This window comes from Colletotrichum abscissum, assembly GCF_030869225.1.
Source record: "Colletotrichum abscissum strain IMI 504890 chromosome Unknown Scaffold_43.1, whole genome shotgun sequence".
NCBI classification, from domain to species: Eukaryota; Fungi; Ascomycota; class Sordariomycetes; order Glomerellales; family Glomerellaceae; genus Colletotrichum; species Colletotrichum abscissum.
The window spans coordinates 19474-42910 of record NW_026850354.1 but is presented as its reverse complement, the minus strand read 5'-3'; the positions used below and the strand labels follow the sequence as shown (position 1 = coordinate 42910).

Genomic DNA, 23437 nt, shown 5'->3' with positions numbered 1-23437 from the left:
TAAAAAATAGTAATTCTTCTTTATAATTTTATTAAGTCTTTTATAATTAATAATAAGTTTTTATTTTTTTACTCCTTTTTTTAATACGAAGAATAGGGGTAATTCTATGAAAGAATTTAATAATTAAATATATCCCTTTTTAAGTTTTTTATTAATATATTTATTAAAATATTCTTATTTTTCTTAATTTATTAAGTATATTAAAAAGAACCTAAGTTACGTTCCTTTTTTAAATTCGATTTTTATATCCTAATTACTATATTTTTATAATCCTATTTTTTTAAGTTTTATAAATAGTTTTATATATATTTAGTACTTTTTAAATATAATTTAAAGTTATTACGATCCCTAATTATTAATACTAGTTATAAACTTCTTAAAGCTTTTTATTATTTTAATAAAAGCTATATATTATATTTATTTTCGTTCTTTAGGAGTTCTTAAAAATCTATTTAAACTTTTTTTTTTAAAAAATTATTTAGTAACTAGATTTTCTTAGAGGACCTAGCTAATAATTTAATTTATTTATAAGTTATATTTTCGTAACTATAGAATTCCTAGGATAACGTCGATATTTTTAATCTTTATAATATTATATTATAGTTATTCTTATTAATTATTAATATATATCGAGAAGTATACGGTCTCTTAATTAATATATCTATAATTATAATTAACTCGTTCTCTTTCTACCGTTTATAATTAATATAAGTTATTTTTTTATATTTATAATAAATTAAGTTTATTTACTATTCTTAATAAAATATAAGTTTTTTATATATTATTATTAATAATAATATTTAGTCCTCGTTTATAAATATTAAAATTAACTTATAAATATACGTTATTACGTTATTTAGTTATATATAAGAACTTTTTTTATATTTTTACTTTTTATTATTTTTTTATAATTAGCTTTTTTAGTTTTTATTATTTATTTTTTTAAACGGTTTTTTTATTTAGATCTCTCTTAATATTCCCTCTATATTTTAGCTTTTTTAATATAATAAATTTAATATTAGTTATATTTATAGTTTTTTTAATTTATATATTCGCTATTAAAGTATTTTATAAAGAAGTTAGGGTCTAGGCTAAATATTACTTTATTATTATTATTAAAGCTTAGTAACGTTTAATTAAGTAGTTAGTCTTTTATATAAATATTTTTAATAAGTTTATTATTACGTTTTTATAAATAGAAACGATTATTTTATTTATATATAAAGTAATAAAAATATTTATTATTTAAGTATTTTACTTAAAATAATTCTTTATAAAAAGGGTTTTCGAAGTTAAGTAAAGAGTAATCTTTATTTATATAGGGGGTTATTATAACCTTTTTACGTTCTCTAGTTTTATAGAACTAAATAGTTTAGTTATTTTTAAATAGATAAATATATTTATACTATAATTCGTTATTATCCTTTTTAAAATTAGTATTATTAACGCTAAGTAGTATTTTATAATTAATCTCTATTTAAATACGTTATTAAGTAATATTACGAGGTTCGTCCGAGTTATAGGATAATTCTATTTTAATAAAATAAAAAGAGCTAGTTCTTATTTTAATATTCTTTTTTTAAAATTAAAATTAATTTTTCTTTTTTTTATAATTCCGAAGTTAAGAATTAGTTTCTTAATTATTTCGATCTTATTTTTATATAAGAGGTTTTTAAGCTACTCTTTAACTTTATAAATAAACTTTATATTATTATTTATTTTTTATATTATATAAATAGACTTAGTTAGGTTTTTATTTAAATCGAGTCCTTTTTTAGACTTAGTAAATTATTTTTAGTTTATATAATTTCGTTATATTATATAAACGAGGCTACTTATAATTTTTTTAATATTAAGTCCTCTTTTTTTAATTTTAAAAAGCTACTTTTTTATATTAACTAAATATCTTTATTTAATTCGTTTTTTAAAAAAATAAAATATATCTTTTATAACGGGGTCTATTTTAGCTTTCTTTTTTATATTTTTATAAATTTAAAAGAGTATAATAATATACTTAATATTATTTGTTTTAAGAGTATAGGGTTAGTAAATAAGTATTATTTTTTTTTTAGTTATTATTACTAAGGTCTTAATAAATAGTGTAATATCGTATCTAGATCGTCCTATATTTTTAAATTATTTAAGGTACTATCCTATTTATTCTTTATTATTTTAATCAACGAAGTAGTTATTATTATAATAAGTTATTTATAAGAGTTATTTATAAAGAACTTCTTTATTTATAATATTAGCTCGCTTTTTTAAAATAAGTTAGTATTAAATACGCTTAAGTTATTAATAATATTTAGTTATATATCCTAGCTTATCGTAATTATAATACTTAAAGTCCTTTTTTTAATAAAGTTATTTTTTTTTAGTAACGTTAAGATTTATAAGTCTACTATAATACTTAATTATAATAATCGTTAATTTATATTTACGTTTATTATTAAGCTTAGATCGGTTATTCTAAGCGTTTTACCCTTTTTATTTAAAGCGTTATTCGTAAAGTTAATTATTAATTTTAATAGTTATATTAATATAATTATAGAGTTTATTAAGCCGGTTTTATTAAAAAAGGTCGTTCTTAACTTCTTTTTTTAAATTATAATAAAAAGCTATTATAAATACTTTATTACCCTAATCGAGCTTAGAAATAATCTATCTAAATTTAAATATATATTTATTAACTAATCCTTTTTATATAAGGGTTATAAGCTTTTATTTAGTAATTCGTTCTTTATTAGGGTTACTAAAAAAATTTTTAAATCTTTTTTCAAACTTATTATAATTATTAAAAATCTTTTTAATATTTTTATCCTAAATATTACGTTTATTTTTAAAATAGTCTTTTATAAAAAGTTCGAACTAAATAAGGGTATTTCTTTTTAAAAAATAAAACTATATAATAAACCTTATTAGTTTTAGTAATAAAAAAGGTTTTATAATAATATAAATAGGCCCTAATTTAAATAAGGAATTCTTAGAGAGTATTTAGGGACCCGTTATAAAGTTCTAATTTAGAATACTTAGTTCTAAATATTAAAAAAAGTTAGGGTATTATTAGTTAAGTATAAAGTTATTTATTCTCGTTTTTAAATTTAAATATTATATTATATAGTTATTAAATAGTAAGTATAGCTATTTTAATAAGCTACGCTATATTATTATTACTAATAATTAATATATTCGTATTACTTAGTTAGTTTTTTATAAAATAAACTTATTAAATAAGAATAATTAAAATATTATAGCTAGTTAGTTATAATAAGTATATTAATAAAAATTAAAGTTATAAATACTAAGTAAATAGTATTATAGTTATAAATAGCTTTTTTAAAACTATATTTATAAATTATAAAATAAATAAGGCTTTAATAATTAATTATAATTTTATTAAAAAGGGTTTTTAATAAAAATAGCTAAAAATAATGGTAAGATCTAATATTAAGTTAATTATTAAAGAGCTATAAAAGTTTATCCTTAAGCTTAGCTTAAGTTTATATTATATTTAAGTCTATTTATAAATATATCCTTTATTATAATTACTCTTATTTATTTAAGTAATCGCTTAGTAAATATTAATAAGTGCTTATTTAGAGTAATTATAATAATTATTTTACTATATAATTACTACTTCTTATTTATATATAATTTATTTATAGTTCTTTTATTTTATAAAAGCTATTTTATATTTTATACTCTTATATATATAATATACTATAGCCGTTATAAGCCTACGGGGCGGGCCCTAGTCTTAGTTATATATATTAAGTCGTAATATTATACTATTTTTATCTTAGTTCGACTTAGTACTATTATTTAAACTACGAACTATTACCTAGTTTTAAAAAAGATTATATTTAATCTTCTTGCGACTAAGTCGGCTAGGGCGAGCTAATATTAGAACCTAAATAATACTAAGGAGAAGCTCTAGAGACGTATCGAATTAGGTAAGAAGGATAGGAGGCTAGATCTTATCGAGGGTCTTTTAAAAAAGAAAAACGAGCTAATAAGTACTTTTAATTCCTTTCTTAAGACTTAATGAGTTTTTAGATAAGATGTTTTTATACTAATAGCAGACTAAAAAACCTCTCCTTTGAGTAGCTTATTACTAATAGTAATACCCTCGTTATCGGAGGGTCGGAGACTATAATAACGCTACTATCCGGGGTTATTTACTACCTCTTAATTAGTAAGTACGCAATGAGTAAGCTAGTATCTAAAGTCCGATTAACTTTCAAGACCGAGGATAAGATTAATATTACGTTTGTAAATAAGCTTAGCTATATGCTTGTATGCTTGGACGAGGCCCTTTGGATATATCTGCTGGTGGTAATGGGCTTGCCCTGGGTTACCCCCCGAGAAGGCGCCACTGTCTGCGGACGTTTCGTCCCTAGAAATGTTGGTTTACTACTCTCCGGGAGTCGGCCGATGACTGACATCGCGCAGACCACCGTTGCTATCCACCAATGGGCGATCCATCATAACGAAACCTACTTCAAGGATCCCTTTAGCTTCCGCCCCGAGAGATTCCTCGGAGATCCAGAGTTTGCCACAGATAAGCGCGATGTATTCCAGCCATTTCACATCGGGGCTCGAAATTGTTTGGGACGAAAGTACGATTACCCCCCTCCTCTTGCACAGTTTACTTGTTCTATGGGCCTTAGGAAGATTTTGCTGACCCGAACAACTTGGCTTATGTCAAAATGCAACTTATTTTGGCGCATCTGACTTGGAACTTTGACATGGAGCTGGCGGAAGAAAGCCGTGGATGGGCGGAGAAACAGAAGGTTTACATCCTTTGGGAAAAAGGTCCTCTGGAGGTTCACCTGAGCCCAGTCCAGAGAGTTTAATCCAGTCCTTGAATCTAAGGGTCTTCTAGAAGACATCTACTGTTATCTATATCTCTCCAAAAGTTCTCAATAAGGTAGACCATGTGTTACGATGCACGAAAATAGTCGATCGTATATCAATGTTATTTTCGGCTGTGTGCTGGTTGCTCTAGTCTAATTATAAGCTTAGGTAGCTGTGGAATAAAAGAGTCAATGGAGCACCATTGTCGATACTTCAGGGAGCAAACACTTATCCCCCTTCCCCAAAGACCAGAATAATATCAGTAAGATTGATAGACATCAATACAATTGTGGCTATGTTAGAACGACCAAATTGAGTGTTAAGCAGTAACGTTAACCGGGAATCGGAGCTTACGGAACGCGAGATGTTCGTCTATTCTGCCCATTTAGTCCAATAGGACCGGTCTCCATCCTACCCTTACAGTGGAAACATATCCACGATAGATGTTTCCATCCCACCGGAAGGCCAAGGCCATAGAACAAGGAAGGTAGCAACCAACGTTCAGATGCCTGCACTTGCGCGCGAATGGAAAGATAAAAAGAAAAAAGGAAGCATTTCACAGCTAAGAAGTTGAGATAATTCTTGCTTCTCTCAGCTAAATGGCCTCGTATGCGAGCCTAGGATTGAGACCTCCTGCCTTTTCAAGCCTTCGATTCCGCCTCGTGTTCTTATGTTGGCATCTGCTACTGAGCCCGTTGCATTAGACTATCTCGATGACAACATCATACGTCTATACGAAGTTTCACTGCTTACATGTCGATTCTGTGAACGGCTCATGTTTATATATGTACTTGGTGACTTGTCTGTTCAAGTTCAGAGAATCTTCAAGCTTTGCTTTCTTTTGACTTTCATCGCTGCCTCGTAAAACGAAGCTCTCTTTCATTCGTTTGTAAGGTTCAGTTTCAATCACCGACGAGATGCGGCTGAAAGCTTCGCTTCTATCATGCCTCGTGACCGCCTTGGGCGTCACAAGCCAGCGTACCTGCGGCACCCCGGCCCCCCTCCAGGAACATGAAGAAGTGTCCCGCGTTTTTCGGCTAACAGAAAATGCGAACGGCTTGGCGAAACCGGTTCCAATTAAAATCAACATCTACTGGCACGTCGTTGCGGCAAACGAAACCGTCGACGGCGGGTTTCATCCTCAAAGCACCTTGGACAGACAATTGGCCGTCATGAATGGAGCCTTTGCGCCCCATGATGTGCAGTTCACTCAGGTCGGTGCCGACTGGACGATCAACGCATCGTGGGCTGCCGAGTCACCAGTGTCCATCACCATGAAGAAAGCGCTTAGAAAGGGCACTTACGCGGACTTGAACATCTACTTCATACCCGATACGCCGCTCCTTGGTTTCGCTTCCTGGCCAGACGCCGTGGTAGTCGGCTCAGACGAGTTCTACATGGATGGTGTCGTCATTCGAGCTGCATCTGTTCCTGGAGGCTCCCTCAGTCCGTATAACGGCGGCCACACGGCGACCCACGAAACCGGCCATTGGCTTGGACGTAAGCTATCTAGCAGTCTCCCACATCTGAAGAGACGATTTTACTAATTCTGGGTGTAGTATACCACACGTTTCAGGGCGATGAATGCGGTGGAGATGGTGACTTCGTCGACGACACACCATTTGAGGCGGAAGAGGCCTTTGGGTGTCCTATCGGCCGCGATACGTGCCCCGATCTTCCCGGGGCTGATCCTGTTACCAACTACATGGATTACTCCGATGAGTGAGCGAATCTTCTGATACGTGAAGGACATATGACTAACCTCAGTTAGCGCCTGCTTCACACACTTTACCTCCGGCCAAGGGGTTCGGATGCATTCGTTCTGGGATAAATACCGTGCCCAGTATCAGTAAATCATTGATTACCTGTCAGAGGATATAATTTTGAGGGACCATGCTTTAAGACAAGGTACTAGAGAGGAAGCGAAGAGAGTTGTGATTAAGTCGATTAGTGGAAGTAGTGGGCTTATTGTCTAATACCCCCCATAAGTCACGAGATGCATATGAAATGAAGCTTGTCGGCTTATAGAATTCTGATTGCATCCAAGTTGTAAGCGTATCGCTTCCGTGAATGATAACAACTATCCTTGCTTCTGCGTCGTGGTAATTTACACATCCTGTGACGAGGATCCGTGAGAAATTGACTCAAACACAACTTCCCGCTGCCACAAGATCCATCGCCTGTACCAGTACGGAATCACAACGGTGAACTGATACCGGATAAACTTCCAACTCCTGACAGCAAACACTACATCCAACTCCTCCAACGTCAACTGCTTGGTCTCAGGCAAGAAGGCAAAGATCATAAGTAGAGCTAATATGTTCAAGCCACAGTAGAAGCCGAACGCCCCCGTCGGAGTGAGCGCAGACAGCATGTAGGGAAAAGTCAGTCCCAAGATGGAAGCCCCGACAGCGTTGATAACGACGCTCCAGGCCATACCAAGTTCTCGGTGGGACAAAGGGAAAACCTCTGTCGCGTAGACGAAGCAAACGGGACCGAGGCCAATGCTGTAGAAGGCCGTGGATGAGAAGATGAAGAGCGCGATGAGGGCAAGTCGAGCCGTTCCGTCGCCTCCATTGAGGAAACAGAACCCCGCTGCAAGCAAGGTCCATGCCATGTGCGGGAACGTGGTGAGCAGAAGGTTTCGACGACCGTAGCTGTCGATGAGCCACAGGGCGGGGATAGCGAAAGTGAAGTTCACCAGTCCAAAGCCCCATGATGCCCACAGTGCCCTCTGCTCAGAGAATTCTGATTCGACGAAGATCGGTGACGAGTAGAACGATATAATATTGACTGCTGTCATGCTAAGTTCCGTTATTTGCAGAAGAACCCCAACATGCAATTACTTACTGCCACACATTTGTTGGGCCAGCATAATCGTCGCCGCGGCCAGATTGGCCCTCCGTATCCGGGGAATTGTGAACAACTCCTGGAAGCGCTTCAATGCACTTCCCCTGTGAGCAAATAGGCTCTTCTCTGTCTCGAGAGCAATGTGCATGAGTAGCAGATCGCGAGCAGCCTGTAGCTTGGTGAACCGCAACCTCTGCAGCGACGCAAATGCATCAGCCGGCCTGTTCATCTTCATGTACCAACGTGGACCTGTGGCGCGGTTGATTAGTCGTGGTATCTCAGCAGCCAAAGCTTACTCACTTTCCAGGCAAAGATAAATCATGAAGATGAGCGGCACTGCCGGTATCATTGCATCTTTATCAAAAATAATATCTCTTATCGTAATAATCCGGCCTATCTATAAATTCTAGATACAATATATATTTATTAACTAGTATCCGACCAGAAATCCAACCCATACTCTAAAGTTTAACCTTTATTTCTTCTTTTATTATAGCTAGGCTTCTAAAATCATTACATATGCCTTGCACCCATAGACGCGTAGGTATACCTAATATAGCTTTCGATCTTGAACCACGATTCCGTCTCTATATACGAGAGCTATATAAAATCGGTCGTACGGGTTCTTTTCGCACCTGTTTGCCTATAAATCGACAGCGAAGAATACCAGGCTTCCGCCGAAAGTGGCTAGAGTGATGATAGGAAAACCTTAGGAAAGCAAGAGTTCCAGGAGATTAAGTTGAAACCAGGCAATTGCGATAGAAATGTGAAGTGGGTTGGATGAGATGCTTAGCGTGGACTTCACTGCGACGCCGATGAGCTCTGCCATGTGATGTATGTCGGTCCAATGGATAAAGTATTGGTTTTTGTAGCCTAAGGCCGAATGCCAGGTCGTTTTGTGTTGGTGTTTTGTAGAAGAATGGGAGACATCCTATATTGATGGGTCTTCTTTCCATTAAGCCCCAGTCCACTTTCGGACACGAATTGCCCAGATCGATCACTATTGCAAAAGCACCTGCATGGCTAGAAACGGGCATGGTCTCTATCGACACAGTACCACGTGGAGAAGTGCCACAAGCTGCAATCATTTGAGGCGTTCCGAAAGATAACGTTGGGATCCACTTCAGCCTTCACCAAGAGGACCAAGAGGAGTGATAATCAAAATCGGCTACGCTCACAGTTCCGACAAGAAGTGTACAAGTAAGGCTTCAATAAGTTTCCGATGCCGTGAAATGGAAAGTCCTAGAATCGACTTAGCCAAAATATTTGGGTTTTCAAATTCTTTCGAGCCACGACCTCACGTAAAGTGTCTTCAGGACTTTTTATGTCATATCCGCAAAACCGGCATGACTACAACGCCCCTTTTGCGACGGCAAGCGTTATGACTTGGTCATGCTACATATTCTTAAGTTTTGAATCCCTGTCGTATGGTCATATGGCCCATAACCGTTGAAACTCAAGTGGGAGCCGGCCGATTAGTAATCTACCCCTTGACTTCAACGACCGCCTAGGAATGACTCGGAAACCATACGTGTCGAGACACATCATACGAAGGCAAGTACTCAGATGCCTCCTGTTTCTTTGCATGGTAATGGTGTCCTTTTAACCGGTAGAAACGTGAAAGCAAGCTCATGCACCGTAACGCCCGTTTTCCAAAATTTTAATTCACATCTACGCTAGCAACTCAACCTCATCATTACTTGTCCAGCAAGACATGGCGAAATCGTTCTTTGCGAGAATCTTTCGACCGCCTTGGTCCAACACGACTTCACAAGGGTCACAATCTCTCAGCAACGGAACTCCTGAGCATGCGTATGACTTAATTGAACCATGGATCAAGAACGACTTGGATATACCTATAGATGCAACCAACCGCGATAGATGGCCCAGCCTCATCTTGCAGGCCCGAAGGCATATGAGATGCCACCCCTATCACCCAAAACGCCTGCCCAAAAGCTATCGCCCTTTCCAAATGATCGTGGACTCTCCAGAAGACGAAGGCGAGAGGTCAAAGAAGGAAGTTGATATATCCGAACCGTCTACGTTCTTCCTATTCACGGACCTTCCAAAAGAGCTCAGAGACAAGATCTTGCTCTCGTCACAGACCCCGATCATCATGGAGGGTTTCGCAGTGATGGACGAGGAATGGAGAGGGGGCCCGCAAGTACACTTCCGCTCGTACAGGTCCTGGGCTCGAATACCTCTTTACGCCGTGAGCCGCGAGACGAGAGCGCTGGCCACCACCTTCTTCGGCAAACCGGATCCGCTCTCTGTACCGTTCAACCCGTCTCAAGACGCCATTCTCTTGGACTGGGATGATTCCAAGCAGGCTGAGCGTCGCTGGACGGGCAACCATAGAAGCCCAGGGCCCGTACTGATGACTCCCCGATGGAACGCAGCCGAGGAGTGGGCTATGCCGAGGGAACTGTGTGATAGAATCTGCCACATCAAGGTTGACGCGCGCCACGCCTCTTCCGAGAATACAGACAAGGGAGACAAGGTGCCTTGGCGGCTTGTTTTTGGGCTGCTCAAAGAGCACTTCCCTAACATTACGATGTTGGAGGTGAAGCTGTCGGACTTGGACGATAAGAGGTTCGAGGGGACGTACGATCCGGTTGGTCAGGAGCTTTATAGGATTGATCAGCTGGATCTTTTGGACGAGCTGGAAGAAATTTCTGGAGATGGGCGGGTGCCGTTCCAGAGCTTAAGGCGCTTTATCATCACACCGGAACTCCCGACTCCTCTCCAGGCCGAGAGAGAGATTCTCAAGTTTCGAAAGGTGGGGGGCAGCCATTTCAAAGTCATTAGACAGGGCCAAATTCCCAAGGTTGGATAGTGAACCATGTTCTACAAGGTAGTTTATGGACTATGCGCGGGACCTCAACTGGATAGTATCATTTGGCCAAGTCTTCTTTGAAACTTCTGGCCATGTAGCTATCTGGTACTAATACATAGTTCATGCTTTGCCGTACAGACACCTCACAACACCGTTGTGTGAATGAGCGAATTGCCTACCTGGGCAAGCCTCCGCACCTCCTATATAAAATATGGTGAGCTACAGGTAACTTTCCTGGAGTCCAGACTTCAAGAAATCTGGCTATCATTCCGGCCGTTTGTAATCAGAGGCAGGAATCCCGAAGATTTGATCAAATTTCCACAGAGCGTCCGGAAACTCGTCCAAATCCCTGACATCCGCCCCGCTTTCAAGTAGCAGTCTGGCCGTCTTCCCAGCGTGACCTCGCTCGTACCTAAAGACCTCCGATGTACGCAGAGCAACAACAAGTGGAGGCAAGTGTCCGATCCTACCCAAGGACAGCCAACGTCCACCGGTAAGGCCTGCACCAGCCTCCAGCAGGGCGCGGACAACGTCTGCCTCCCGACCCTCAGCTGCGATAGACAAGGCCGTCCGTAGGATCATTTGACCAAAAGCCCCAGTCAAAGTTGGTGCTATGGACTTTACGAATGCCAACCGCGACGCGTGCCAGATCTGGTATCTCGCCTCTGCTTGGGCGTCGCCTCTCGCGGAATAACGTAACAACCCATATGAAAAGGCGTGCATACTCGGCAGACACGCAATCTCAAGGGGCGTGAAGTCCTGGACCTGAAGACCGTTGCCGTTGCACCTCATGTGGAACACGCCGCCCTGCGAGAGAGGCCGTTGAACCAATACAGGACAGCCGGCGCGAATGAATGCCGTAGTGGGCGAAGCTCCGATCGAGAGGAGGACACGCGCCTGATCAAAAATGCCCATGTAGCAGGCCTCTATGAGAAGCGTGTGTCCCAAGCCGCGGTCGTCGTCAACATTGGCCCCGTGAAGAGCCAGTAAGGCAGCCCAATCCGCAAAGAAGTCTGGCCGTCTTTTCTTGTTGATTGACAGATAGAAAGCATGCATCAGAGCGGTTCTGCCATCCATGTACGTCCATCTTACATTGACGTCGGCGCCAAAGAAAAAATAATTGCCAATGACTATGTAGTAGTTGTTGAAGGATAAATGTCGAAGGAAGAACGCCGCCACCCTCAAGAAATCATGATTCATGAGGCTTGCCAGTGTCAGTCTCGTGTAGAATCGAACGAGATAACCCAAGTCCATTGCTAGCACTGTTGGCAAAACTCTCAGCAGCATCTCTTCGTCGTCGTGGTCAAGAGCCATGTCGCAGAGACGCCAATATACCCCGCGTGTCTTTCCTTCTGCGTCGAGAAGTTCAGGATTGAGTAGTATTTTCCAATTGGGTTTGTGGTTGCACAGCAAGGTGAAGGCTTCGTAGTTGGCTTGATGGACAGCGATACTGAGCGGCGTCAGACAAAGTTCGTCGGGCATTGCTCGTCGGAGGCGGTGTATTTTGACAGCCGTTTTTGTGTGACAACGCGTCACGAAAATCTCGTCAAATTCTTGGTAAAAGAACCGCCGAAAGATGTTCGTCGGACTAACAAGAAACGGCGGATAGGACAGTAGTCGACTGGCAACTTCCATATCGCGAATCTTTGCATTCTGGCTTGCTCCCGCCTTGAGGAATCTCTTCATGAGATCAATCCTGCCGAGTACGGTGGCCCAGCGGAGTAGATAGGGGTGTCTGTCAACCACCCTTTTGTGATAGATGGGGATGCAGCAATGATAAAAGCCTTTGCACGTTCGAGATAGTGCGTATATGTCATCTACTACTCGAACGTCGACGCATTGAGCAATCCTCTCGATGATTTCCATTGGAAGAGTGAATATTGACGTCGGGGCCGAGGCCGACGACGCTGTCTCAACTTGAGTGGGAGCATCACTAAGATGCTCTGCTCTCATTCTTTCTCTTGTTTGGATGTGTTGATGCGGTACCCAGTATGTTGCTGAAAGTTATAAGGTGGATGTGAAGCTCCAGGTTCCAACTTCTAAAAGGCGGCTTGCGGGAATGTAATCTCTTACATTTGATAAAAACAGGCGACATTTAGTTTTCAGATCGAATAGCTTGATCATGAAGTTGAAGATGGGCTAGCTGCCGCGGGGACTGAAAGGTCTAATAAAAGCTTGATTTTGACACTTCGGAGATACTTATGGTGTCAATACCTTGAAGAAGTTGGTTTGCAGGTGTTTGAGGAACTCCATGGTGGCGTTTCGGAGATGGCTACGGTATCGTCGATACGTTCAAATCACAAACATTTCCAGTCAATCAGACCGTTGAGGTTGCCGTCATCGCTTCCTAGATTATCATCAACTATGGGAGCAAGCAAGAAATAAACCGCGGCCACCTTCAAACAACATAGCTAGGAGAGATCAACCACCTCAGCTGAGTGATAAAGACTATCGTCAATGAACGAAACAAATTGGACCATGCGAGCTGTAGTAAACTTGGCATTTACTTACATCACGATATCCTTCAAGGTCAATGGATTGCTATGGAGATAATGTGTATGTGTATGGCACAGAATGGGAGCCGCCACAATGCACATGATGTTCTTCGCCAGAACCAAATTTATTCTCAGAACAGAATCACAATAACCTTCACGGCATAATATGTCGTCTGGAGAATGTCTGTCCCAACAAAACTATCACCAAATCTATCTCCGACTAGGTTCTCAACGCAGATGACTGATACCACAGCCATCTCCGTTACCATGCCATCGCACGATTGACAAAGCAACCTATACGGATAGAGCAACGTTTTGACTGAAAGGCCGTCTCATTGGGCCCAGGAACGAATTGAAAATCGTCATCTGGTCAAGCTCTGATAGTACGACTGAGTACCTTAGGGAGGGCGGTCGCGAGCACTCAACCCGCAGCAGAATAAGCGTTCCGAACACTGAGTAACGCAATATCGCGGCAATGATGTTGACCAGTGAGTGATCCTATTCAGACAAGGGACAAGTATTTGTGGTTGAGAACTTGAAGGTAGCAAGGCAAGTCATTATAGCATCGCATCTGGGTACGACCTGGTCTCTCGTACTACGATGGATGTCGCCGGCCCGTGAGGACTTCAAGAGTAACTATTCCGCAACCGCCTACAGCGTCTCGTAACATGTTCCGCATCATCCACATTATAGGAACGCACCATAATACACCCTCCGATTCAGCTTACTCTAACACCAATCTTCACACAAGATGTTGTCTTCACCTCCCATACTTGATCCAGACAGCACACCCTCCCACAAAGAAAATCCCTAACAGTATCAAATTCGTCAATACCCCCTCAACCCACCTCTTAATCGCCATCTCCTCCCTCGCCTTCCACCCGCCCCCAGGCCCAGCGGCATTCGCGTGCGGGAACGGCACATCGGGCACCTCCTTACCCAGAAACTTGCACAGGGGCTCCCATCCTTCATCAGCGGACCACTCGAGCAATCGGTCAGCGGGCACCATGCCTCGGATCATGTCGCAGTGTTCTAATACGTGCCGTTAGTCCCGTCATCCCACGAGGTTTTCCTGCCACGAGACGTGGGTCCGTTTTGTCGGCGGAGGTCTCGTAGATCAGACCACGAGCATCCACTCAAGGCCAGGCAAGACTCTTGTGACGCGCGTGCAGAAAAGGCTTGTGCTTGAAAGAAGCAATAGAAAAGGCTTGACCCCCCCAAAAGCAACATTGAGCCGACACTAAAACAGTAGTCAGGACAAGAAAAAGAAAAATACTTACCACGATAAACCCACTTGCCGTTCCTCCTAATCGCTCTCGCCATATCGCCATCCGGCGCGCGGAAGAACAAGGCCCACAAGAACCTCTCATACACGTGCCACGCCCAAAACGCCTCTCGATCCAACAGACTCGACACCCAGAAGCTCCAGCTCTCGTTCACGTGAACCAGCGTTTTGACCGCGCTCTTATGCCACGAGTCAAGGTCCCGCCGCACATTGAGCACAACTTTGGCCTCGGGGTACGCTCGGATCATCTCCGCCGCAAAGCAACTCGCCGCTGCGTCCGTCACCGCGACACAGTGGCCCAGCAGCTCGTCAAATTCCTCGGCTGTGATCTGGCAGTCGCCTTCTGATGATGTGTCATCAATCTCTTTGCCTCCTTTGCGTTTCGGCGAGGATGACCCGCCACCGCCGTACCACTTCTTCCGAGCAAGCTTCACCCATCCCGTAGCAGGAATCGGCGGGTCGTCGTAGACGATATCCCAGCCGTGATAGGTATGATCGTACCCGAGCGCAAGTAGAGCCTGCTGCAGGGACTCGGTAGCGCTGCGCGGCGGACCGACGCAGAGAACTTGCATCGGCTTCGTGCGCTTGCGCTTCGGCGGTGGTGGGATGCGGTAGACGTGGTTCTCTAGGAAGCGCCACCACCAATGGTCGAGGCTTGACATTGGCGAATGCATGGCGGCACGGTACGTTTTGTTTCGTTCCGTTTCGTTTCGTTGGCGGCAAATTCGTCTCCCGCGGTCGCTACTTTAGTCCCGCGTCTGTCGGTTGTTCCCGTAGCTCGACCCGATGTTTCTCGCGGGTATTTCGTCTCGTTCCGTTAGTACTTCGCTATGAATTGCGAGTGTCTTTGAGCGCCGGTGATCTCAAGATTCCCAAAGACCGAAGATGAGCTGAGCTGAAGATGAAAAGAAGCCACAACCGAGCGTGCATATGTTCGTGCCGCAGACATCAAAACGTGCGACAGCTCTCGTATTATATAACAGCAGAGAGCTCTCTACCCCCAGTCAGGTCACTCCACCGAGAGGAAACAGGAGACATGTGCTCACAGACAATGGAAACGTTTTGTTGGAGACCGTCGTGCTGCCATAGCGTTTGGAGAGCTGACTTTTTCGTTTCTTCTCCTGTTACAATAAGTAGCAAGCAAGCGGCAGGAAGATTGCATGATCCATCCCTACAAATTCCGAGAACGAAGGAGGGTTACTTTACAAAACGCTGGCGCGGAAGGGGAGAACATGGGTATCGGATGAGGGGCAGAGGCACAGAAGCATGAAGGACAGCCTCCGCACGGCGCACGGCTCGGCCGCGGTGCTCTCGCCTTCCCCACATCCGATACCTCCGCAAAGCGTCAGCACTCGAGAACTAGAAAGCTTGCTTCCAGGACAGCTCTGCGTAATCAGAGAAGTGAACCAACTTGACAGACGTCTGTTTGGAACTTGAAATGCCTTGGTATAGTGTGATGCGCTGGCCGAACGAGGCGAGCCTCAGACGAACCGTGACGTGTGACGGGGCCTATACATGAACCGAGACAAGCCTGCCTTTTAGGCTGTCAACCTTCGGTCTCGGCTTCTCAGCCATGCTTGCAAACCCAGTATCCAGTCTTGCTCCCCTCTGCTGAGTCTAACGACCGCCAGAACTTGGTCCATCCAGGGCGACCGTCGCTCCGCAGGTACTCCACCTCCTTGACCTCGCCTTCGCTCTTCTGGCTCTCTGCTGTGAGAAGTGCTGTGTAGAGTGATTGATAAAACAGAACCTGCTTCTCAATCTCCACTGGCATCGTGTCAATGGGACCTAGGATGAGAGACTCCAGCTCGTCTGTGTCCACCTCACCGAGAGTGGAGATGAGGAGCGTTGTCACATTTGGTCGAGGAACCGGGACCCTACGAACGGAGCCCTCAAACGAAATATGTAACCGACGGAGGGCAGGGAAGTTTGGCGCGATGCTTTTGATAATGTTCAGATACTGATCTCGGGGGCTCAGTGCGCGAAGCTCAGTGATCGTGGGTGCTCCAGGTGATGGCCGCGGGGACTTGTCTAACGATTTGTCGACAAGGGACTCATCACGATCCGGTATGCGTATTTCTAGAGATGTGATCCAAGTGAGGTGCGGCGTAGCGATGGCGTACGGAAAATACATAGCCTCAAGCCTCTGCTCGAACTTGAATGTGTTGCTCGCGTACAAGACCTGTATCGTCTCTTCGTAGCTGTAATTCAGTCAGTACTGGTCATCTGATGTGACACAACCGCTGTTGGCTTAGTCTCATGCGTCACGATGAACTCGCCCAGGTGCGGAGAGCAAACTCACGCTCTTCGGCATGTCAGCAGCCACGGGAGTATACCCAGATATGTCTCCTTAGGACCACACGTCTGGTAGAACCCTCTAGGACACTGATCAGACAGTTTGGTCTCGAGCTTGCGGTCCTCGGGGCCGCACACGCAGCTCCACCAGTACCACTGCGGCGTCATACTCGCATCGGCAAAAGGCGGATCCATAGGCGACACGCTCGGTGAATGGGGGTACCAAGCCGGCACAGGTTGATGGCCTTTCCTCCATCTCACATCTGGCTGGAGGCTGCGGCGATACAGTAAGTACAGGTGTAGGATCTTGCGGCCAAAAGCCAGCTGGTAAATCTGGTAGCGGAGGTCGGATGAGAGGACCTCGAAGAACGGCCCCGCAGAGCCACCCGCACGCTTCTTCGCTTCCCTGGACGGCTGCCGTGTCCGAATGGGCAGAGAAATCTGGTAAGAGGCGACGGCCTCGGCGTCGGGGGTTACTTCGGCTCGGTCGTCTCCCTTGATCGACGTGGCCGGGACTGCGTCCGCATCCGGAGCGGTGAGAGGCGCGTCGCGCGGCATGGCCCGCGGTAATGTGTCGCGACCCAGGGTTGGTATTTGGAGGGGTAGTTCCGACATGGCTGCTGGGCGTCGTACCTAACGGCAGAGCAGATGGCGGCGCAGATCTTGATCAGTTTGCCCGACTATCTGCTGTTCTTGTTGAATATAAGAGAGCAGGAGATGTTGCAGGAGTAAGGAAACCCAGTGAGGTCAGGCAGCAGATGGTCTTGCAGACTTGAAGTACCGCCTAAATGAACCATCTGGACGCCGGGCATGACTCCGAGAAGGTCCCGGATCGGTGCGACTGCCCTGAATTTGGCGATAAGGCGGTATTCGGTACGTACTCTTCATCAGGTCCCAGTTCCAGGAAGGTCCTCCACACAGTACGAAATTTGGCAGGGAAGAGCAGCCAGCGGGTTGACGAACGGCCATGTTACAGTGCCTAGACTGTACCCCTGAATCCTGCCACTGAAGCAACCGCAAGCGGCCTTAGGTCAAGAATGCAGATGCGTCTGGGAGGATTCAGCCATGAAGGCAACTCTAGAAGAAATCAATCACTAAGGCAACCCGGATTGGCGGCGCATCTGTGAGGACTCAACCTCACGTTTGTCAAAATATCACTGGCAAGTCAGTCTCGGGAATAAGACAGATGATTCTCTTAATGTTCGCGTCTTGACAAGAGCCTGAGACTATGCTAGCAACTTTCCCCAGCATCACGCCCCTGAACTAATGGCTGTCGGTGATTATCAGGCCTCAGAGCCTCCAAAAATCTTCCAAGCAAGTAACATTCTCACCGTCCACCCTTGTTTCTCTTTGTTTCTTTCTCGTATATGCTCATACATGAGCGGTAAGTAACTAGAAACCCATCGCGATCAGAACCCCAACGACGATGCCAATGCCCGAGACTGTGAGCCGCTGGGCTGGGCTCTGAGTCACGACGGCTGGCGTGGATGTCGCGGTGGCAGCAGGAGGGTCGTCCGTCAGAATGAGAGTCTGGAACATTGGTCCATCGGGGGTCGATGTAGCAACGGGAACAGTGACATTGCCGGGAGGAGGTACGGCAACGGGAGGGTCGTCGTACGAGGTCAGACTGGTGACGTCGGGGTCGCTGGGAGTCGTCTGAGATGGCGAGGACGGGTTGGTGTATGTCTCAGTCATCGGCGCAGCCGGTGGTGCGGTAGCCACGGGAGGATCCGACTGGACACTGCCGTAACTCTGCAATCCAGGGGTGCTCTTCGGCGGGACATGAACGATGACCGTCTGAACGACAACTGTGGGAGCTGAAGGAGACGCTGGCGCCAGAGTAGTGGGAGTGCCCGACAGCACGGTGCAGGAAGTTGTCAGACCATCACTACCAGGCGTGACGCTCTGGATGATGACGGTAGATCTCGTAGCCAGTTTCACGGTACGGGTGATGGGAGGGAATCGGATGGTGGAGTACGTGATATCTGAACCTGGATCATTGCCAATTGGACCAGTCGAGGCCGGGCCAGCGGGAGACGGATCAGAGGGGAGCGGCATCTCTTTACAAGCCTTGTACACATTGGCATAGCTGCAGGTCGGTGGGTTGAAAAATCCACACTGGCCAAGCGCGGTGTTGCGGTTGCACGGGTAGCTACAGAGAGCCTCGTTCACGAATGGGAAGCTCTGGATGCTGCTCCCACAACGACAACCACTATTGCGGCGGAACAATCCATCATCAGTATCAATGTTCAGCTGGGATGATAATGTAGAGAATGGCCATGCATATGCCCTGGAAGATGACTTACTCGGGGAAAGTAGCAGCGTAGTTGCGACCGGTGCAAGCCGATTGGCACTGCTCAGGGGTGTAGCCTTTACCAAAGTCGACAAAAGCGTCGAACTTGTCCGAGGTGACACTGACGCATCCGAGATACTCGAAGCCGGAGATGACATGGTTGGCCTGAGCCGCGACCATGACAGCCACCAGCAAGATGACGAGAGGCTTCAACATGTTGAGCGGTCGTCGGGAGTAACGAGTGGAGATAGTTTTGCCTTGAAAGAGGTCGGAAATCGGCAACGTCTTAGTGAAGGTGGAAGAAACGAGTGATGATGGACTCAGAGTTGACGATGAAAGAGTGTCCGAAGTGTGATCCTGTGGAGGTTTGAAGGAATTTGTGGAAGAAAAAGAGGCGAGACCTAAGGATCCGTGAGAAGAGGTAAGAACGGGATGCCTCGATACCTTCCGCCGTCAACGTGAAATTGCGGAAGGCAGGAGTAAGGTGCAGGAAGGCGGGAATACGTGCCTTCCTCACCTTCGAACGTCGCTCACCTTCGCAGCTAAGTACTCTGGTACCATACGAGGCAGGTAGGCACCCGTCCCACCTTGGGCAGAGGGAAAGAGTCATATTGAGGAAAGGGCAGGGTGTCACATCACGAAGTCCAAAGGAAGAAATGGCGAAGATGCCTTTGATTATCTGCTCGGTCTATGTCGTCACAGATGGATGGGCTCGACCTGAATAGCCCACACTCTTCCATGCCCAGGTTCTAACACCGCCGCAGGATGGTAGCAATCGTCAGAGCTCTCCTTGATCATCACGATACCCTCGAGGCGTGTGAAACCTCTAGAGCATTCTAGAGCCAGTTATGACGGGCAAGGAGCGGTTACGGCGCAAGAGCCAAAACACGGCATCCCTCCCGTCCGTGGCCGATCGAGTCTTCATCACCCGATTGCATACACATGAATATGTCCTCCGCCGCCAGACCTATCCTCGCTGGAGCCCATGCGGCTCGCTTGCTCAAGTCCCCGAGTCAGCAGTTTAGTGCTTCTTTCTTGACGACGCAGAGACGAGCTTCTTCTTGACGCTCTTGGGAATCTTCTCCTTGCGCTTCTCGCGCTTGGCCTCCTTGACCGCTTGCTTGTGTTGCTGTGTTGTGTTAGTAACGCTACTCCTCAAAGATCACGCATTTAGACTTGCCTTCTTCTCCTCCTTGTCTTCGTGCTTGCGCCCCCTAGGCCGGCCCTTGTCAAACTTGGAATCGTCCTCCTCGCCACTGGCCAGAGAAGCTCCGCTGCCTGACTCGTCCTCTGATGTCTCTTCCTCCTCCTCCTCTTCTTTCTTCTCTTCGTCCTTGACGACAGTGTCGGCCAAAAGGTTCTTGTAGACAAGCTGATCACCATCACCCTGCCCGATCTTGGCGGCATCCTTCTCAATGTCGTAGACCTGTTCGAGGGTCTGGGGAATGTACTGTTTCCGGAAGACTTCGTTGTCAACCTCTTGCTCGGCAGCAGCTTCCTCGTCGTCCGCAGGTCTGTTGGTGTACAACTGCTCGATAGCCTCGCCCAGGGCGGGCTCTTCGACAGGGCCGTCTGTCGCAGAGATGAAGTCAAAGATGCTGCGGTCGCTGAGCGTATCGACGCCCTTTCTCCTGAAGAAGTCGCCGACATTCTTGATATCCATGCGCAGGAACTCCAACGCCCGCGGGTGATCGGGCTCTACACTCTGGGATACATCAATGATATACAGCTTTCCAGCGTTGTACAGGATGTTGTACTCGCTCAGATCGGCGTGGACGAGCCTGCAAATCTGGTATATCCGGCGCATGAGGCCCAGCAGCTGAACATACAGTGCCCTCCACTGCTCTTCGACGTCGTCTCCAGTCAGATTTGCGTCTCTCAGGCGGGGATACGCCCATCCCTTCTTGTCGCCAAGGAAACCCATGGCCAGAACGTGCAGCTTCAGGCTGATGGGTTCTGGGCACGGGATACCCGCAGCGTGTATTCTCCTTAAGTTACGGAACTCCTTCTCAGCCCACAGCTTAACCATCTTTCTGTTGCTGCTCTTGTCGAAACCCTTCTGGAAACGATGCTCGCCAGCGATGTATCTTTCGCGATCCTTGAAGACGAGAATCGAAGTCTTGTACACCTTAATGGCGCGCTGAACATTAGGACCATCTCCCTCGGGGTGCAGAATGGCGTGGTAGACGTTGGCCTCTTTTCCAGTGCTGATGGCACCGTGGATTTCACTGACGATGCCGCGGTTGATCATCTGCAGCAGGATCATGCGCGTACGCTGATCCAGAACCTGCTCACTTGTCGCGCGGTCCGCCTTGTCCTTGCTCTTCTCATCGGTATCCTTGACGCTATCCAATCTGATCTTGGCAGCATGCTTGGAAAGTGCTGTGATCTGGTCGTCGACGCTCGACTTGGTATTGGCGGTCGGTCTCTGGACGTTGGAACGCGGGACGGCGTTGTCGTTGTTGTTGAACATGCGCTGGCGGTTGTAGGACTTTGTCAGATCGCCAGAGTCGGCAGTCCAGTCCTCGTCATCAATCTCTTCATCCTCGCCAAAGACGTCCTCCAAGTCGTCGTCGTCTTCTTCCTGGCCTGTGGCATCGTGGGGCACGGTTCTCAGCTCGGCGGGGATGTCTTCGGTCTGTTCGTAGCCCTGGTTGGGGCGGTATGTATAGGGGGGCTCATGGGGAGCAGCGGGAGACTCGTTGGAAGTCATGTTGAGCACTTCTCCTTTGGATTGGCGGTGCTCGTGATGTAGCTTGTCTGAGGCTTGGTGCTGGCTCGAGGCTTTTCAAGGTAGAAACAGTGGTTGCTTAGAGCGTGGATGTTGAGTACCCCTCTGCCCCTCCATCGTCGCCCGGGATTTTCGAATTTTTTATCTTATCAGCGGTGGCGGACGTGGCGGGGTCGTTGGACTCATTTGGGGGGGAGATTTGGGGTCCGTGCCCAATGATGAGTCAACATCACGGCGAGTGACTGCGGTTTCTCAGTGAATCAAGGTGAATCACCGCTGGAAATTTGGAAAGGTGAGCACTAGAAATGCGCTCGCTAAAGAAATAGGCGAAGCTCGCGCCGCATCCGACAAGCGGGTCCAATTGACGTGCGTTCCAAGTCAGGTACAAAGAGGTACGGAGTACCTGCACCTCCCGTTAATTCCCCAGGAGTAATGAGACAACCTCAGGAGCTGACCGCCAACTTCAACTCGTGACAAGACAACACACCGCGAGCTGAGAAATGGACGCTCCAACTCCACCCCGACATCGCCTCGATGCGGCAAGGTGTCTGACTACCTATGCAGCACGCAACATGCATACAACGCATCTCATCATGGATCGTCTCAAGGTTGCGTCTGCCGCGGCATGCGAATGTGACCGCCTCGGTCCACGAACAAGCCAACGGGGTTCCGAGATGTCGCCTCGGGTGTGGTTCCTTAAGTCTCGGCCGGACGTTTTAGTCTAGACAAGCTGTTGTGAAAGTCCTGGACGGTTATATTTCCCATTTTTGCTTCACCGATTACGTCTCATTCTAGGACACGAAGGCGTCCGCTTTAACAACAGAGACCGAGACGGGCGTTCCAGGGTACAATCCAGGCTAGTTCGGAATAGACATCATGATCTTAGAAACTCTACCGAACCCTCCCCAACTCTCTGTCTTCACGTTCTGTTAAGCTAAAACTGATGAACTATCCAAGACACCCCGTGTTCTATGCCTTAGCCGGGCATGATCTCTCGCGACTTCGTCGGGGTTCGCCCATCATTTCAACGCTCTGGGCATCTGTTTGCGCTTGGGTCTTCATCATCCCACTTTACACATGGCACTGCCGTCCTGCCGTCATCGACTGATACGGGTTATTGTTCTAGTCACAACAACTTTGTTCTTCCGCTGAATTCCGCAAGATCATGAGCTCGCTCAAGCAGTCTGAGAGGCATTTAGATTTGCCGCCCGAACCTTTCAATTGCTTAGGCACAAACTCTCGCCAAGATGTCAAGTCTCGCGGGAAACGGCGCTCTACCAGTATTGGGCATGTTGTCTCGCGTTGCCGAAATACGTTGCGCGCAAACCCAGGACAGTCTCTGGCCTCAACTTGGTTTACCCAAGGCAGGCGACTAAACAAGCTCTACTCCTACGCTTCACCTGTTAGGTTCATTTCAGCTACTGCAACTGTCTGAGAACTCAGTTCAAGCTGGTATCATGAATTCAAAGCTACGACGAACACCGCAGACATCAAGCTCATATTTGGCTTCGTAGCTTAGCCTTCAGCCCCTTCACCATTCCTCCCTTCGGGAACCAGCGCGGCCGAGAAGTGTGCCGATCGAACCCACGCCGTTCCCCTTTGCCGAAAGTCACTATGCACTACCGGCAGCTGTCAACGGGCAAGCGAGATGTACCAGGGCGGTGGTGCCGCCGCCGAAGCGACCATCTTCAGGCACGGCCCTTGAGCGGGGAGCAAAAGGTTATTATAACGTTTGCCAACCAAGACTCTCAACGCTACGCACAGCCAATGACACCCGTTCACCAGATCATAGGCA

General features: G+C 45.8%; 9 protein-coding genes across 9 annotated transcripts; 3 read left to right on the top strand and 6 right to left on the bottom strand.

The window, feature by feature from the left end:
- Positions 1-4206: 4206 nt before the first annotated feature.
- On the top strand, positions 4207-4856 carry CABS01_13148 (cytochrome P450; the record flags this gene model as incomplete). The annotated part of the gene is made up of 3 exons (XM_060546494.1): positions 4207-4353; positions 4477-4611; positions 4671-4856. 3 exons carry the CDS (start codon positions 4207-4209, stop codon positions 4854-4856), a joined length of 468 nt encoding a protein of 155 aa, XP_060395115.1.
- A 1173-nt stretch (positions 4857-6029) lies between these two features.
- CABS01_13147 (metalloprotease) lies at positions 6030-6710 on the top strand (the record flags this gene model as incomplete). Its single annotated transcript, XM_060546493.1, has 3 exons — positions 6030-6357; positions 6417-6579; positions 6629-6710. 3 exons carry the CDS (start codon positions 6030-6032, stop codon positions 6708-6710), a joined length of 573 nt encoding a protein of 190 aa, XP_060395114.1.
- A 254-nt stretch (positions 6711-6964) lies between these two features.
- CABS01_13146 (sugar transporter) lies at positions 6965-8056 on the bottom strand (the record flags this gene model as incomplete). The annotated part of the gene is made up of 3 exons (XM_060546492.1): positions 6965-7650; positions 7708-7956; positions 8008-8056. 3 exons carry the CDS (start codon positions 8054-8056, stop codon positions 6965-6967), a joined length of 984 nt encoding a protein of 327 aa, XP_060395113.1.
- Positions 8057-9421: 1365 nt separating this feature from the next.
- Positions 9422-10543, top strand: CABS01_13145 (uncharacterized protein; the record flags this gene model as incomplete). Its single annotated transcript, XM_060546491.1, has 1 exon — positions 9422-10543. One exon carries the CDS (start codon positions 9422-9424, stop codon positions 10541-10543), a length of 1122 nt encoding a protein of 373 aa, XP_060395112.1.
- A 264-nt stretch (positions 10544-10807) lies between these two features.
- CABS01_13144 (uncharacterized protein) lies at positions 10808-12229 on the bottom strand (the record flags this gene model as incomplete). Its single annotated transcript, XM_060546490.1, has 1 exon — positions 10808-12229. The coding sequence occupies one exon, from the start codon at positions 12227-12229 to the stop codon at positions 10808-10810; it is 1422 nt and encodes a 473-aa protein (XP_060395111.1).
- Positions 12230-13798: 1569 nt separating this feature from the next.
- On the bottom strand, positions 13799-14997 carry CABS01_13143 (uncharacterized protein; the record flags this gene model as incomplete). The annotated part of the gene is made up of 2 exons (XM_060546489.1): positions 13799-14070; positions 14319-14997. 2 exons carry the CDS (start codon positions 14995-14997, stop codon positions 13799-13801), a joined length of 951 nt encoding a protein of 316 aa, XP_060395110.1.
- Positions 14998-15890: 893 nt separating this feature from the next.
- Positions 15891-17233, bottom strand: CABS01_13142 (uncharacterized protein; the record flags this gene model as incomplete). The annotated part of the gene is made up of 2 exons (XM_060546488.1): positions 15891-16524; positions 16626-17233. 2 exons carry the CDS (start codon positions 17231-17233, stop codon positions 15891-15893), a joined length of 1242 nt encoding a protein of 413 aa, XP_060395109.1.
- A 777-nt stretch (positions 17234-18010) lies between these two features.
- On the bottom strand, positions 18011-19127 carry CABS01_13141 (uncharacterized protein; the record flags this gene model as incomplete). The annotated part of the gene is made up of 2 exons (XM_060546487.1): positions 18011-18830; positions 18925-19127. 2 exons carry the CDS (start codon positions 19125-19127, stop codon positions 18011-18013), a joined length of 1023 nt encoding a protein of 340 aa, XP_060395108.1.
- Positions 19128-19932: 805 nt separating this feature from the next.
- Positions 19933-21624, bottom strand: CABS01_13140 (RIO1 family protein; the record flags this gene model as incomplete). Its single annotated transcript, XM_060546486.1, has 2 exons — positions 19933-20027; positions 20088-21624. The coding sequence occupies 2 exons, from the start codon at positions 21622-21624 to the stop codon at positions 19933-19935; spliced, it is 1632 nt and encodes a 543-aa protein (XP_060395107.1).
- Positions 21625-23437: the final 1813 nt, after the last annotated feature.